This window comes from Staurois parvus, unplaced genomic scaffold (genome assembly GCF_062004578.1).
Source record: "Staurois parvus isolate SC_StPar_1 unplaced genomic scaffold, SC_StPar_1.0 ptg000465l, whole genome shotgun sequence".
In the NCBI taxonomy this organism is placed as follows: domain Eukaryota; kingdom Metazoa; phylum Chordata; class Amphibia; order Anura; family Ranidae; genus Staurois; species Staurois parvus.
The window spans coordinates 662,142-679,392 of record NW_028318261.1 but is presented as its reverse complement, the minus strand read 5'-3'; the positions used below and the strand labels follow the sequence as shown (position 1 = coordinate 679,392).

The 17,251-nt window shown below is 38.3% G+C and overlaps 1 protein-coding gene across 3 annotated transcripts; it reads left to right on the top strand.

The window, feature by feature from the left end:
- Nucleotides 1–1,635: 1,635 nt before the first annotated feature.
- On the top strand, nucleotides 1,636–10,969 carry PTH2 (parathyroid hormone 2). 3 transcript variants are annotated; one of them, XM_089688994.1, is made up of 3 exons: nucleotides 1,636–1,784; nucleotides 4,732–4,857; nucleotides 10,460–10,969. In XM_089688994.1, exons 2-3 carry the CDS (start codon nucleotides 4,748–4,750, stop codon nucleotides 10,905–10,907), a joined length of 558 nt encoding a protein of 185 aa, XP_089545120.1. In that variant the 5' UTR covers nucleotides 1,636–1,784; nucleotides 4,732–4,747; the 3' UTR covers nucleotides 10,908–10,969. The 3 variants fall into 3 exon arrangements, with proteins under 3 accessions (XP_089545120.1, XP_089545121.1, XP_089545119.1); XM_089688995.1 differs by having other exon boundaries at nucleotides 1,716–1,784; nucleotides 4,745–4,857; XM_089688993.1 differs by lacking the exon at nucleotides 1,636–1,784 and adding an exon at nucleotides 4,264–4,369.
- The last annotated feature ends 6,282 nt before the right edge of the window (nucleotides 10,970–17,251 follow it).

Here is a 17,251-nt window from a genome sequence, read left to right as displayed (position 1 = left end):
TAGCTGATAAAAATAGCTTCACTGTATGTATTTTATCTGTGTATTAGGTTGTTCAGCTTTAAGTAAAATATACATGAATTTTGTAGTCTAGTCTAAGACATTTTTTTCCAGTGGGGCCATATGCAGTCTATATATAATCACCAAGATCAAATGGCTATAATGAAACAATAATTCAAAATGCAGAAGATTCCCTTCAAATAATAATGTAAACTGTGTGTCCATATATATTTCTGTCAGTTATAAATACTCTGACTGCTGCTGTTATAGAAACATAGAAAAGTGACAGCAGAAAAATACCGAATGGTCCTTCGAGTCCACCCATTTTTTTGTTTTTGTTTTTTTTTTGTTAGCTTTTTTGTCTGAGTATAGATCTATGCATGTCCCAGGCATGTTTGAATCTATTTACTGTTCAATGGCTCAGTACCTCTGCCAGAAGTTTATTCCAAGCATCAACTACTCTTTCAGTAAAACAATACTTTCTGAGATTAGGTTTGAACTTTCCTCCAGTTAGTTTAAGGTCATGTCCCCGAGTTTTTTATTTTTGTTTGTTGAAAATACTGCCCTCCTGAATCTTATTCACCCCCTTGATGTATTTAAAAGTTTCAGTCATGTCTCCCCTTTCCCTTCTTAGCTACAGACTGTACATATCAGGTTCCTGAAGTCGCTCTTGATAAGTTTTAGCCCCTAGACCTTTCACCATTTTTGTTACCCATCTCTAGACTCGTTCTATCTTTTTGTAAGTGAGGTCTCCAGAATTGGACACAGTATTATATTATTATATATTGAGAACAATAGCCAGTATACAAAAACAAAACTCAATTGACAGCCTCTCTTCAACAAAACTTTGCTATAGGTGTTTTCTGGGTTTGCAGCTATCACATAACTACCCCAAGTTTCATAAATCCTAACAAAATTGTTTATGAGCACCAAATTTCTCTTTCAGAGCAAAGTCATGTTCAAGTAGATAAGAAAAACTTTTTGCCATGCAAATAAACTTCGTTATTCTTAAAATTTGCTTCTCTAATGATAGGAAAATTCAAGAACAAGGGCAGCCATTATTTTACGTCTTGTTGTCACATCATCTGTCAGAAAGGCTGGTGACTCATGTCTAGGCTCCAAGCAGCTAACAAGCTAACGATGGCTCTTGTTCCATAAACAATTAGACCATCGGCGCTACATTTTTAACAAGGTCACCCTTAACCCCAACACATCAGGTCATAGAGTTTCCTGGACATTTGATATTGTAGAATTAAATATAAGACAACAGGAAGAGAATAAGGAGGAGGTGGGTTAAGCAAGAGGTCCATTGTTTCTGCTGACTTTGAATTAAAACCAACAATATTGGATTCTTCACTTGCAGTCCTGACACCAGTCTCGATCCTGAGGCTTTGCAGAGAAGACTCACCTAATTTTTGCATGTCATTATTCAATTCATTAAAGTGTCCAGTTTAACCATTTTACAGTATATGCTGTGCTAAAGATATAAAGGCAACCAATAAAGTAACTATATCCACTTCCTCTTGCCTCCTCCTTTATGTCTCGACACGAGGCCTCAGACTAATAGATGTTGAAGAGCTATCGAAGAGACCCGTGAGTTTTATGGGCAGAGGTGACATAGTCAATTTTTCACATAAGGAAACAAAAAAGAAATTTGCGTCATTTCGGCATCATATTTGCGTGTATATAAATGAAAACAGGAGCTGGTGTAGTTAGAAAAAAAATCATTGCACTTCTTAGAGGCTCCTCAAGACAAAAAGTGAAGAAGATAAAGATAGACTATTCAGGTAAACCCAGATTTTTCAATACGAAAGTAATAATACTTAATACTATTGTATATTTGTACTACATAATTTTATATGTTTCTATTACTTAGAAGGAAAGGTACAACATTTATTATTAAAACTTGTGCAAAAAATGTACATGTAACATCAATTAAAATTTCTTGCAAGAAAATGGTACACTGATGCTAATGTTATGAAGCTAAACATTTGAAAGTTATTTAATGAATATTTGCTTTTCAGATGATAAAATAAACCTGCTAAAAATGTTAGTGTTTGGTAGATACTGGAGAACAAAGATACTGACTTGTATCCTTTTTAATATTATATCCCTTGGGGATTCTATTGGCAGGATCTCTCTGCTAAGAGTTTCAGGCTCTGTAGATGCCTGTGGTCATTGGGAAGGTTCCCACTCTCCCTGTTGGGTTTTCCACTTGTTTTGTAATATGGAGAATGCACCAGCAGATGATGGAACAACCAACAGTGGGGGGGGGGGGCAGCACCTTGAACCTACAGGTGAACATGAACAGAGCCAGGAACAATGACAGGGAGATCTCCCAAGTAAAGTATTAAAAGGCATATAAAAAGCTAGAGATTGGTTAAGCCTATCAGTCTAAACTTTTTATAATAAAAATATTACTTTTAGGTGGTCTCACTCTTTATAAAATGTAAAAATCACAAGTTGTCTATTTTAACATAATTACAAATATTTGGGCTGCTTATAATGTTGTGTGCATTCCATATTATTCATGCCAAAATTGCCTAAAAGATACCTGCTGTAATCTGTTTAGGATTCTGTGTGAAAATAGCTGTGATATATTGATATATACTATAATATACAGCACACATATATATACTGTATATACACTATAATATACTGTAAATATAAATTTTATCTGACAAGTTATAGCATCATGCTGACTGCTCCCTTTTCATACCCATAGAAGTGTATTACATTATAAAACAACCATAGCAAGCCTGTTTGCTTATATACTCAGTAGTAGACAACCTGTGCTGTGTAAATTAATGAATAATTTCCATGTATTTCTTTGCCTTTATAATAACTACTGACAAACTTCTTATGAGTTATTGAAACCTTTTAAAACCTTCTAAATATTTTAATTTTACAAATAAAAGTTGAAGCGTCAGTCTATCCAAAATACCTAACATCATTCAGATATTAAATTGACAATATCTCAGCATTTCAAGATCCTCTAAATGGAGACTGAGATCCAAATGGGATTCAGTCTCTCAACTGGGTTTGATTTGTTTTTGGAGGAGGGGTGAATCTCCCATTAGAAAAGGTGGAAAATCAGCAGAAAAGGTACAAATACAAGGCAGGGAAGAACAAAGAACTTTGGTGGGAACATTTTGAGCATCCAAGATAAAATGTTGTTGCTGGGTGACTCAACTCATTACCATGTACATATAGTTAGTCTGGCTGAAAAAAGACAAAAGTCCATCCAGTTCAACCATAGAAAAAAAAGTTATAATCCTATACCCACAGTTGATCCAGAGGAAGGCAAATAAAAACCCTGCAAAGCATGATCCAATTTGCTCCTGCTGGGAAACAAATTCCTTCCTGATCCCCCGAGAGGCAATCGGATATTCCCTGGATCAACTTTACCTATAAATGTTAGTATCCAGTTATATTCTGTGTATCTAGGAAAGAATCCAGGACTTTTTTGAAGCAATCCACTGAGCTGGCCAGAACCAACTCTTGAGGGAGTCTATTCCACATTTTCACACCTCTCACTGTGAAGAAACCTTTCCGTGTTTGGAGATTAAATTTTTTTTCCTCCAGACGTAAAGGGTGCCCCCTTGTCCTTTTTGATGACCTCAGGGTGAATAGCTCTAAAAAATTTAATTGATAGATTTGATTGTTTTGACTCTTTAATAATAGAATAATTATCAGGTTTGGCAAATATATTAATGTACAGTTTTGCAAATTTAGACATTTAAAAGTGGTTCACATGAAATATTGTTGGCTGCTAAAAGGTGTACAAAACATACTAAAGAAGTAAAGTTCTAAGGTTAAAAAAAAATTACTTTTGAGGAGCATTGTAGACGTGTGTTATTCCACAGCAACGAATCAGTAAGCATCTTTCATTGTTTGTGCTCTAAATTAATTCAATATTATGTGATTTGGTGCTATGAGATAATGTACTTTGCACACTATTATCTTGCTGTACTTCATATTGCATAGACAATACAAGTCTAATTTACAAGTGTAAAGTGGTGGACACTTCAAACTGCTAACACTTTATTTTTCCAAAAGAAATGAGATTAAGATTTTTGTTGTATGTAACAAATGCAATACTATTTTAAACCTGTACCATGCTAAGAATGGTGGGCTGTCATTCTTTGAAAATGCAGGTTGCCTAGAACAAGGAGGCATATTATATAGTCAAAGCAAAGTCGGAGCTGCTGGTGTGCATTCCTGTACAGGGTCAGTTACATAAAAAGTATTGATGCCAATGGATCCTGAGCAGCCAATCAATGCCTCTTACACATGTCCAGTTCCTTAGCTGCATTTTAGGCCAGAGGGAGCAATCATTATGCTTTTTGGAAGAGAGTTCTTTAGCTCACAGGTAAGTTCTTGGGAGTTACTGAATTCAGACAGCATTTGGGGCAAGTACACATAACAGCAGTTCTGCTTTAAAGTCAATTTAGCCCTAAAATACAGGTACCACTTATTATATACTGCACCCCCATCTAAATGCAGTATTATATCTGTGTAATACTTGTGAGGAAAAGTTAGAAAATATAATTATCTTACAGATTCCACATTAAAGAGACATCAGAAGAAAACACTCAAGCACAGTGCATAATTGGGCAGAGTTCCTCTGGGGGTTGAGTGATACTTATGTCCATATAATATACACAGAGATCAGTGTATAATATGTATCACATTATAACATGATATAACATGAAAATATTTAATGCTTTGTAGTGACATTGCACAGGGCATGGAAAAAACAACTGCTGGGCGAAGTTTCTTTCGGATCACAGTCCTTCTGGGGTACTGCATTGTGTTGTCTTCTCCAGCCATAATCACCACCATTCGGAATCCAAACAGGTAACGGGCAAATTATTGCTTTTTTCCTACAATTTGGGTAGATAAGGTTTCCACTTCATATTAAGGAAGCTGAGTAAAAGTGGGATCCAACAAGAAAAAACTTGTATTGAGCTCCTGTTCAGATGTTATTATATAGGCATTGAAGCAGAAGAAAATAAGGGAAGGGGACACACATGGTATTGCTGATCAGACCTCACAAAACTGATATCAGTTCAGCTCTGTATGGGGTCTAGTACTATGAATCATTCTGAGACACCATACCTGAAATCCTTACCCCCACCACTACCTTGCTACTGCTATAGTCAACGAGAATTCCAACCCTGCTGGTTTTTTCAAATCCTAAGAGGTTGACATACCCACCAAGCTGAGGCAGTGTAGTGGTCCTAAGGACTAAGAGTCAGGAGGAGACCACAGATATTGTAAAAGTATGGCTTCATCTGCCTGATGACATCTATAGAAGGAAGGAAAGGAAAGACTTTGCAACAGCAGTCACGTGACTGCAAATCACTGGCAGAGCTATGGATGTTGGTGAAATGAAGACACTACTTTAAGGATTCAGCTGCATTATTGGCCCTGCACAGACAGACTCTTCCTGGAACTTTGAAAAAAGATTTAAAAAAGATAATAACAGATTTATTACAACATGTATGCAGCTAATATAAAAGCATTGTGGAGGCAATATTTAAAAGATGGATTATTGCATAGCCCTTTCTTCCACTTTAATGGAAACAATTTAATGTTAGAAGTCATACCTGCAACACATAACCTAAAAAATATACATTAAAGGTATCCACTGCATTACAAACATTTGAAATTATTTTTTTGGACACAAGGAGCTGATGATGACATGATAGCCACAGATCATAATTATATCAATGTACAGTACATATACCCCAAATTAATTAATATTGCTGTTTACTATTGGTTTCTTTTTCATTATCCATCCATTCTCCATGCTATTACTAATTATATATTTGTGGTTTCTTTTATGGTTTGATAGGTAGAAGTTGCATTAGAATTTTTACTACTCAAAGATTATCTACAAAACTTTTCATCTTTTGATAGTCAGCCTTCTCTGTCAAGCTTAATGACAACCTTATAGATATTTAATTTACTGCTAACAATATATACTTAAATCATATTTTAGAAATAAAGAGATAATTAATTAATATTCAAAAAATAAATCTTATTAAGAAACTAATTTACAGTTACATCCTCTTCTCTTCTTTAATTACTCTTCTCTTTCTCTATGTGGATGATGGCACTGGATTTTAATTTAAAAAATCTAACTACCATTTTCCTAATTGATACACAGCTGTCACATGACCCAGCTCTTTCCCAATCTGTCTGCAGGGAAAAAGTGGCAGGAGGAGATTCTACTCCTCTGCTGCTGGTCACATGTTTAAAATGAAAAAAAGCCTTTGGAATACAGAGCAAAAATACTATCAATAAACTGTTTTAAATTGACATACAAGTATCTATTTGAAATAAAATCTTTGTTAATTTTTGGCAATAACATGGTGCGGGTGAATTTCTGTCAGTCACAGGCTAAGTCAGATCCTTCCACCCTGTGTCTTAGATTAACAGGGAGGTGAAGCCTCCATCAATGAAGATATAATATCCCATCCCCCATTGTGTTTAGCTGGTTAGAGGGCATGGAAGAGGAAGGAGGGAGTAAGTAAGATGTGGGAGGGAATGCTCAGGGAAGAAAATACACTGAAACCTGAGCATATACACTAGCTGCCAAAACTGCTCTGTAAAATCCCCAATTGCAGTGGGGACAAGGACAGAAGAGGGAGACAGAGAACAGCAATTTTAACCAGTTTTTTTGCAGAATGTAGAAAACAAATCTGAGTGAGTATGAACAACATATAATAAAGCATTTATTGATAGTTTTTAATAATGTGGGTTTAATGACATTTTAAGATTTTTTTTCCTTCCATTTGGTGAGCTGGCCAGTAACATACCTCCTGTATAAGAGTTCTTACACTCTGTATGAAGGAGCAACAGAAACACCTTTGGAAAGAAGTATTGCCAGTCTGGGAAGAGGGGAGTGTTAGATGTACTAGCAGATTTAGATACACTAAATAAATTGACGCTAAACTCCAGCTAACACTTTATAAGTAGTTAGAGCAACAGTTTTGTTCCTTTTGGAATAAAGGTTTTACATAAATAGATAACAGCTAATCATTAAACACAACTCTGTCAGTGGTAAATGATCTGTCTCAACCTTCTCACTGGTACATCCACAGGTCAGATTGTTCTGTTAAAAAACAACAGACTTACTGGCAGGATCACCAGAAGAAAATAAAAGAAAGAAAATAAAAAAGAAAACTAATGCAGCCACTACATCTAAGAACTGGTAAACTGCAATATTAATACATGTTTGCTATGGTATTATAACTGCTTTAACTACTATTTCATCAGGCAGACAGTTGAAAAGTGCACACACTTACCTAAAGGATTTCAACACAATCTTTGGATATTGAACACTGACCAACATGAGAGTAAGCAGGTGCTTCCTAAGAAATTGATGTTTACAAGACTAGGTGACTAATATACAGTGGGGTTGATTTACTAAAGTTAAATAGACTGTTGTCTTTGCAGGGGAATTTTTCACTTTGCAAGGGAATTTTCCTTTAGTTTAGTGAATGTGGCAAAAAATAGTTGTTGGACAATTGGTTTATGCTGTTATTAATAACTCAGCAAGCATTGAGAGAAATAAAAGCAATTGTCTTGCTCTTCTGCTACTCTAATGTGGATTTTAGATTTATAGCAACCACATGATTCTTTATTGCAGTTCACATGCAGACAACTACATGGTGATCAGTATACAGCATATATTTTTATATTGATGGGCCAGTGAAAGGTTTTAAAATAGAGTCTTCTATTTAAAAGGTTATTGTGGGCTTGAATATTGTGCACTATCGGTGATATTATTGCTGATCCTAAAAAGTTTATCACTTTTTATATATGTGTAGCATTAACCCCCTTAGGAATTGCTGAAGATTTGGGTCCCCCTATAGTCCTGCACAGCCTGGCAACACACATTTCCTTCCAGGCTTGCATTCCAGAGACAGTAAACAGTCCTTGAACTTTGTTTTTTCAATTTTATTAGGGAGGGGATGATAACTTGGATGGGGATAAAGGATACATGGGATGCTCAAGGAACTGTAAAATTGAGGACAACTTCCTGGATCTATGTACAAGTAGTCAGAAGTATTTTCTCTTCTTTTCTTGGAGAGCTAGCCAGCCTCTCCTTGTGTCCCTCTTCAGACCCCAGATAAATCTCTTCTTCACCCAGCTGCCTGAGGGAATCCCTGGCCAAGATGTCCCAGAAGCCACCAAATTAAATGAAAGCAGTCCCAGATGGGGGCTAGTCAGGTTTCCCACCTAAATGCCCTTTCCCCTTATCCGGCCCAGAGTGTGTGGGGTTACTCACTGAGTCTCTCTTGCAAGCTTGTGGGTTGGTGGCTGCTTTCAGGCCTTAAGCTGGGCCTGCTCCTTCCCTGCTTCCCAGGCTGTCCTGTCTCAGGGGTTGGTGAGGCTGAGATATCCTCCCTTCTAGCTCCTCTGCCTGTAGATAGTCCCCCTCTCCTTGTCCCCCTCCAAAGCTGCTTTCTCCATCCTGCTCACTCTATCTTCCACCTGAACTCTCCTGCTGCTGAGCATGCTTGGTGACTCTTAAGGGCTGTCCTGACCCCATGCCATGCCTCCTGCTTGGGGATTGGCCAGGATCCCTTGAGAGTGCAGACCAGCCACTCCTCACCCCTTTCCACTGAATTCTAGAGACTCCTCCAAGTCTCTAGATCAGGGTTAAGTTCCAGAGAGCTGGTCTGCAGAGCATCTCAACCTTAATCGAAATCTGACTCCCTCTAACTATACCACCGGGCTGCTGTTCAGCCTCTAACTAAAAATAATCATCTACCTCCCTCTAGCTACCTAGGAGGGTGCTACATATGTTTATTGGAGGTTTGACTCTCTAAACCTTTTTGTATTTGTTTAATAAACAAGCCACAGAAAATTGACAGGGGTTCTAATTTTTCCCTACTCTTTCCAAACCAAAAAAAGGTTTACTTAAATGCCTAAAGATTACTGTAAGCAAGTAAGGAAATAGAGATAAAAATGTAAAATAGAGCCAAAAATTCAACCTACAAAAGAAAATGGAAAATATTAATATGCAATCTTTCATACTTATACTAGAAAAAAAAGAAGGAGCGCAGTTCAACAACCTCATGCAATAAAAATCTACAAATTTCTTACATTAAAATAAACATTGATTTTTTTGTTGATTGGTTTGTCTTGTGAACTGTAATTGTTCCTTGTGTTCTTTTTTGTAAAACATAGATGCATTGACAAACATGTATAGAAGCAGCATTGATCAATGCTACTGTAACATTCAGTGTGATTAGCATGCTCAGCATGGTCAGCAGTGGGGCTTACTCTGTGGTTGTCCAGCGGTGCCTAAAGTATTTTAGCATTGTCCAGAATAAAAAAAAATAAATGTGCAAAACCACAATACATTCCCTTTAACATTGAGACTACGTGTTGTTTAGTTAAGTGCAAACGGTATATTGATCTAAAACATGGAGACATATCATCTAATATACCTTACATACATACAGTATCTCACAGAAGTGAGTACACCCATTTTTGTAAATATTTTATTATATGTTTTCATGTGACAACACTGAAGAAATGACACTTTGCTACGATGTAAAGTAGTGAGTGTACAGCTTGTATAACATGTAAATTTGCTGTCCCCTCAAAATAACTCAACACACAGCCATTACTGTCTAAACCGCTGGCAACAAAAGTGAGTACACCCCTAAGTGAAAATTTCAAAATTGGGCCCAAAGTGTCAATATTTTGTGTGGCCACCATTATTTTCCAGCACTGCCTTAACCCTCTTGGGCAGGGAGTTCACCAGAGCTTCACAGGTTGCCACTGGAGTCCTCTTCCACTCCTCGACATCACGGAGCTGGTGGATGTTAGAGACTCATGCTCTGCTTCAGTATGTCACAGTATATGTTGGCATTCATGGTTCCCTCAATGAACTGTACCTCCCCAGTGCCGGAAGCACTCGTGCAGCCCCAGACCATGACACTCCCACCATCATGCTTGACTGAAGGCAAGACACACTTGTCTTTGTACTCCTCACCTAGTTGCCGCCACACACGGTTGACACCATCTGAGCCAAATAAGTTTATCTTGGTCTCATCAGACCACAGGACATGGTTCCTGTAATCCACGTCCTTAGTCTGCTTGTCTTCAGCAAACTGTGGAGGAGAAATGGCTAATTGGGCCCAATTTGGACATTGTTACTTAGGGGTGTACTCACTTTTGTTGCCAGCGGTTTAGACATTAATGGCAGTGTTGAGTTATATTGAGGGGACAGCAAATGTACACTGTTATACCAGCTGTACACTGACTACTATGCATTGTAGCAAAGTGTCATTTCTTCAGTGTTGTCACATGAAAAGTTATAATAAAATATTTACAAAAATGAGAGGGGTGTACTCACTTCTGTGAGATACTGTACATTATTGTTGCATGTTAACCACAAATATGAATAATGCATTTTATTATTCTGTTCTTCTAGACTTTGGAGAAGAGATCTTTCTGACCAGTCGATTAGTAATAAACAGATAAATCCCTTTATGTCTGAGCCAGACTCCTGGAAACAGCAGCTCCCTTCTATATCATTGCACAACTGGAGTCTTAAAATGTTAACATCAAATGTTCTCCCCAATGAACCCACCGATGAGAGAGCCAGAAAGTTACTCCTGCAGCCCATCGCAAGGCAGATACTGTTTGGCTCTAATGAGATAACCAAAAAGGTAATGCCAGATGACGCTGAGCTCAACGGTGAAATGTCTGATCAGAGGTGGCTTCCTCCATGGCCTGCAAATGAAGAGCTGGATAAAAGGAGCATTGTGGTGGCTGACGATGCTGCTTTCAGAGAGAAGAGCAAAATGCTCACTGCAATGGAGAGACAGAAGTGGCTCAACTCATACATGCAGAAACTTCTGGTAGTAAACTCCACTTAACCAGCTGTACATCATGTGCTCAAAAAATATATTCACTTACAATAAAAATGATTTCAACTTTTCATTGTGAGCTGTGTCTACATGTGTACGCCTTCTATATTTTTTACCGCTTGTGGCAAACTTTATACTGTAAGGAAGGCCATTGAAAAAAATCAAATATGATCATTTTAGTTACATTACTTACTGTATGTTACTTGAAATAATAACCATTCATAAGTTTTGGGCTGGGGGAGGGGGCAAAACAAATCATGACCATTCTCCACAAAAGAGATTGCCCAACATCTAGCCATAGAACTGTGGATGTCAGCTTGGTAGAAGTAGCTAGTAATCTCTGTGGTCCTGAGAATGGAAGCCTCTGCAGTACTGCTGTATAGGAACTGTTGGTGCTGTCCCCCATTTATATAATCAAAACAATATGATTTAAATATATCAGCAGTAGAAAATGGGCACTTTAGAGGACTTATGGAGAGAAGAAGCAGGCTCTGAACCTTTCAATTACCTGGGTACTTTATAATCAGTACTGGAAATTGCTGTGCTAGAAAGTTCTCATCTGGACATCTGCTTTCACTTTTATCTGTCATTCAGATACTAAGATCTATGCTAACCATAACCCTAGGTTCACATATGTGCGGGTGGTGCCACTGCGGATCCACATGAAAATCTGTGCAGCCACACCATCCGCACAGAGAAATGCGGACCCGCGGGTGGGTACCATTAGTTCTGCACTGGAAAACACAACCATACCGGGAACCGAGGTTCCCGTGCAGGCTGTGTTTTCAAAAGAAGTGCAAGGACTTCTTCCCTGCGTGTCACGGGCACACGAGTCCATTCAAATGAATGTTAAATGTTAAAGAACCCTTGTGTGGAAATCTATGTTTCTGGACTTTGTTTTCAATAAAAGTAAACTGCCATGCCCTTAAAAACAGTTTGGACGGACACAAAACTTACTAAAAATGCATCTACGGCATGAGATGACAATCCCCCAGATCACACATGGAACAACTATACATGACACAAGCAATAATTGGACATTTTGGAGTGCTCTGTAGCATCCAATTTCCAAATATTTGGAAGGAACCACAAAATAAAAATGCCAGTAGTGTATCAAGTTAACATTGAACAAAAAAACCCTTGGGATGGGCTGATATTCAAAAACAGATTTAGTTTCGGATAGAGTGGAGGAAGATTAGAAATCTTGTCAGGTTTTTATTACTCTCTATGCCCTCATTGGGGATATTTACCTTCTCTATCTGTCCTGTTTACAGTTATCATTGAGAGTTAAAGTAAGAGAAAATCCCAAACTTTGGGCTGACACTAAAAAAAGAATAGAGGGGAAATCTTCCAATGAGAATGGAACCAGAAGTGAATGAAAATATCCCCACCAGGGCACAGGTGGAAAAATAAAACTAACGGGTTATAACGCTCTTATACACTATTCAAAATGAAACAAAAAAAAGTTTTGTCTTTAGTTCCACTTTAAATTGGCAGTGCCTACTGCACTTTGCTAATGGATCTTAATAGCTCATTCAAGAAATGTGATTGCAGCAGTCCCTAACATTATCCATTTTTTAGTGAATTCATTTATGTATTTTAAACTACAAAGTTCTCAAACAATTCACACATTAAAAAACAAATATTAAACTGCATACTGCTTCATAATGATGGACTAGAAAACATCTGAAAAATGAATCTACAGCTAAGCATAATTTCTCTAAAACACCTGGTAAATATGTTTTTTTTTCCCTGAAATTTCTGCCACTTTTCTTCACATTTCTTCCCTTCATTATTCGCCTTCTAAACATATTGAACTAACCAAATCCATTATGCTAAAATTTCCACCAACACCACTAGATGTCATGATTTTACTTATGAATTGCAGGTAACAGTATCTATGGGGAGCAATTATTTTCAGTACTTTCTCCAATATCCAGCTCAAGGCTGTCCCATATAATATTAAAATGTACGCAGGAAAGATGAGCGTTAATAAAGCTATCACAGAGCAGTAAATCATTTCTGCAGGCACTAACTGACTGTTGGGCAAGCTCTGGCAAAAATGTTAGCAAATTTACAAGTGAGTTGTATGGAGAATGGCTCTAATTTATCATTAGGAGAACAATACTAGGAGGTCCAACCAGCCAAATCATATGTCCATATCATGGCTTAGTGTAGATTGGGGGACCCAGATAAGTCCTGCTGGACAAAATTTTTAAACAGCGGCGTTACAGTATATAAAATGGAATGCCAGAGGGCGCCGAACTAAGTGCAGTATAATGTGCAAAGTTTTTAAAAAAACAATTGGCAACTCACTTTTTGATGTAAAAACAAAGAAGGTCTCCATGATTTAAATTAGGTCCAGGAAAAAAAGGCGCTGTGAGAGTATAGTAAATCATTTTTACCTCCCAAGGAGCTATACTTTTAATAGAAGCAATATGTCATTATAAGTACATCAGAGTGTGATAGCCAGGACAAGGTAGGAGAACCGTCCGCTCCTCAGGGAACACAAGCCTGGAGAAAACCCTGTTGTAATAGGTGGCTGGAATCGCTGGGGATTACAGCGGTGTTCCAGAGGTGACGTCACCGTGACCTCGGAAAGGGTGGAAAGCGGATCCTGGCCTTGGAACACAAGCCGAGCTGGTACCCTTGACAACGCATTTTGCGAGCATGCGCCTTATCAAGTCTACTTGTTCCCTGAGGAGTGGACAGTTCTCCTACCTTGTCCTGGCTACCACACTCTTTGATGTACTTATCATGACATATTGCTTCTATTAACCACTTTCCGCCAAGCCACTGTAGAAATACGGTGGCAGGGTGGCACGGCTGGGCAAAAGCACGTTTTAAATGCACTTTTGCAAAATAGGTAGGGGTCGCGCATGAGGCGCGTCGCCACCCAACCTGCAACGCCGATCCCGGCCGCGGGTGTCAGTCGCCGGGTCACGACCGGTCATTACCGGCTGTGTCCCGCCAATTAGCGGCAATCACTGACAGAGAGCAGGGCTGCAGTAGCTCTGCTTTCTGTCAGTTCCCTGACAGCTCCTGACAGGCCGATCGGGAGAGAAGAGTTTATTCAGCGTGTCCCGTGCAGTACACACCCCCGCCCCCTAGTAAAACACTCCCCTCACACAGTTAACCCTTTCAGTGAATAAAAAAGTTAACCCTTTCCTCCCCAGTGCCATTAGTACAGTGTCAGTGGGGTTTTTTTTGCACTGATCACTGTATTGGTGTCACTGGGGATGTCAGTGACCCCAAGTCAGTTCCCCCCAGTGTCAGAATGTCCGCCGCAGTCCCGTAGTCCTGCCATAGGTTGCTGATTGCCGCCATAAGTCACTGATGGCCACCATAAGTCGCTGATCGCCACCATTATTAGTATAAAAACATTTTTAAATCCGAGTATCTTTCCCGCCATTTGTAAATGCTATAACTTTCACGTAAACCAATTAATTTACACGTATTGGGTTTTTTTTTAGCAAAGACATGTCGCAGAATGCATTTTGGCCGAAATTTATGATGAAATTTGATTTTTAAATTTTTTTTACTGGACATATTTTACAGCAAAAAGTCCAAAATATTGTTTTTTTTTCTCAAAATTGTCAGCCTTTTTTTTTTATAGCGCAAAAAATAAAAACGCACAGGCGATCAAATACCACCAAAAGAAATTTATGTACCATATTGCATGACCGCGCAATTGTCCGTTAAACTAGCGCAGCGCTGTATAGCAAAAAAATGGCGTAAATTGCAGTATATATACCATAGTTTGTAGACGCTATAACTTTCACACAAAGCAATCAATATACACTTATTGGGATTTTTTTTACCAAAAACTTGTAGCAGAATACATTTTGGCCTAAATTTAAAACCAACTTTGAGTTTACTATATATTTTTTATAGCTGAAAGTAAAAAATATCATTTTTCTTCAAAATGTTTGGTCTTTTTTTGTTTATAGCGTGAAAAATAAAAAGTACACAGGTGATCAAATACCACCAAAAGAAAGCTCTATTTGTGTGAAAAAAAGGACATAAATTTCGTTTGGGTGCAGCATTGCATGACCGCGCAATTATCAGTTGAATTAGTGCAGCGCCGAGTAGCAAAAAGAGGCCTGGTCATTAAGGGGGGTAAATCCTCAGGAGGGCAAGTGGTTAAAGGTATACCTCCTTGGGAGGTGAATATTATTTACTATACCCTCACAGCGCTGTTTTTTCCTAATTCTTCACTAATTTAGTGCTCATGCAGCGGCAGTGATTAGTAACCTCATATGATGGATTCTTCTTGCGCTTGACTCTTTGACTTACTCCATGATATAAATCACTGCTTTCCATGGGTCCGCTAGGTGGACGGTCAGGATGCTGCTTTATTTTTACATCAAAAAGTGAGTCTTTTAATAAAAGTGTGCTCATACTACTGCATGTAATCTGGCACTCTCTGCTGTTCCATTTTATTTTCTCAGACGTCACTTCACTCTTTGACTGCTTTCACACTGATCCATTTGCATTAAAAAAAAAAAGCAGAAGAAAAACATGTGGCTATGAATTCCTATGGAACGCTTCATACTGATCAGTTGTGGGTTCGGTGCGTTTCTAAAATCCCGCTTGCTGCATTTTTGGTGCAGGTTTAGTGCAGTAAAAAAATGCATCAAAAATGCACTTCCCCATTGAAGTCAATGGAAAACGTAGTGAATATTCACCCGTGTTGCATTTTTGGTGCAGTTTTTGAGTCATGTGCTTCAAAACGTGCACTACAAATGCAGCAATAACATGGAAAAAAATACATATGCATTTTTGGCATGTTTTTGCTATGGAAAGTGAAAGCAGCCTAGTGAGGAGCAGCCGTTGGTGTTGTGTGGAGCAGGATAGAGACTTTATGGACTCATGGACCTTTTTTTGGATTAACAAGGAATCTTGGTGAGTGTACATCCGTCTGAGATGGAGGATTCCCCTGTGTGATTGATCTCACGTTCACATCCTGCACTTTGCCATATTGCACTTTATGAATATAAGGACATTATTTGAACGCAGTTGTTGGATGGAGCTATGATTCTATTATTGCAGAAATTAATTTAGTGCAACCGTGAATATCATTAATAATACTATTGATTAATTTTATTGCACTTTAGTGCATTTATTATCACATTTACTCATGGACATTATTTTCCTATAGTTTGCTGATTTCCTGTTTTTTATATATTCACAAGTTTTATGTTCTGTCTCTCCAATCCAAGCATAGAAAGTGTGATCTCTGTAACTTATGCAGGCCATAGACGAGTCATTTATCGGCCAAATTTTAATCCGCATGAAAAATCGGCCGATATTCACGCCGTTAGTGGGGCCAGCCCATCAGCCGTTTTGCGTGGATCTTCTAATTTATTTTTATCGGTCATGCTGGAAAATCTACAAAAAACGTCAGTTTTTCATGGACATTGGTGGCAGCTTCGGAAACGGCACTGACCGATTTTTCGTTTATCGGCCGACAATTTGGCCAATAAACGGCCCGTCTATGGCCTGCATTACAGTTGTGATGAGATAGCGATAACTCCAATCTCAGTTGGATACCACAGTCAGTGACTCAATCGAGATGATATCTTCTAGATCTTGTGAAGTTTATTCCATAAACTGAGAGAATCTTACAACAATGAACATCTGAAAGATGTTCAAAAGATCAAAAGATCATAATGTGCTCTGCTTCATGAGACATGAGGCTTGCAGAAATGCATTTCTGGGAAAAGGGGGAGGGCTATCTATACAGCATTAACTAAACCAAAGGAAAGGGAGGAGCAGACAAAATATAGAAAACACTTAAAGGCATATGACAGTCATGTGAAACATGACATTTTATATATATTTATGTATTTAACTTTATTTTTCCACTTGATACATTTATTTTGTGTTTTTAGCGCTGCACCTTTTTATACATATACTTGTGGGGATTGTTACCTATACCTTGCATGCTAGCTGCTTTATAATCATCACTAGTGCTCGCCTGTATACAACATATTTACACATTCATTTATAGCTTGTGGAGTGTCTCTGTCTTCCCCCCTTTTTCCTTGGTCACCCGTTGATGAGTAGGAAGCGCCTGTCTTGCGCCATTTGCTTGTTTTTGACATTACAGTATCATTTAATGATGACAGGTAGACAAGACAGATGCTCTAAAATAGAGACCTTGCTGCCACAAGCAATATCAGAGAATCACAGAAGGCATCACTTTGGATAGACGACTCAACAAAAAAATGAGTAAAGATGTGAACTTGTTCTTGGGTTGCATATACCCTCCAGAGACCAGTCTCTAGAGCAGCAGTGATCAACTTAATAAATAGAGGGGAATAAAGTGTGGCCCCTGACATATACAGAAG

Bases quoted from the DNA above. Each gene is read 5' to 3' on its own strand.
- PTH2 (XM_089688993.1), top strand. From the start codon at position 4,278: ATGCCTCTTACACATGTCCAGTTCCTTAGCTGCATTTTAGGCCAGAGG. The intron at 4,370-4,731 runs GTAAGTTCTTGG...AATGCTTTGTAG, and splicing joins GAGAGTTCTTTAGCTCACAG to TGACATTGCACAGGGCATGG. The intron at 4,858-10,459 runs GTAACGGGCAAA...CTGTTCTTCTAG, and splicing joins ACCATTCGGAATCCAAACAG to ACTTTGGAGAAGAGATCTTT.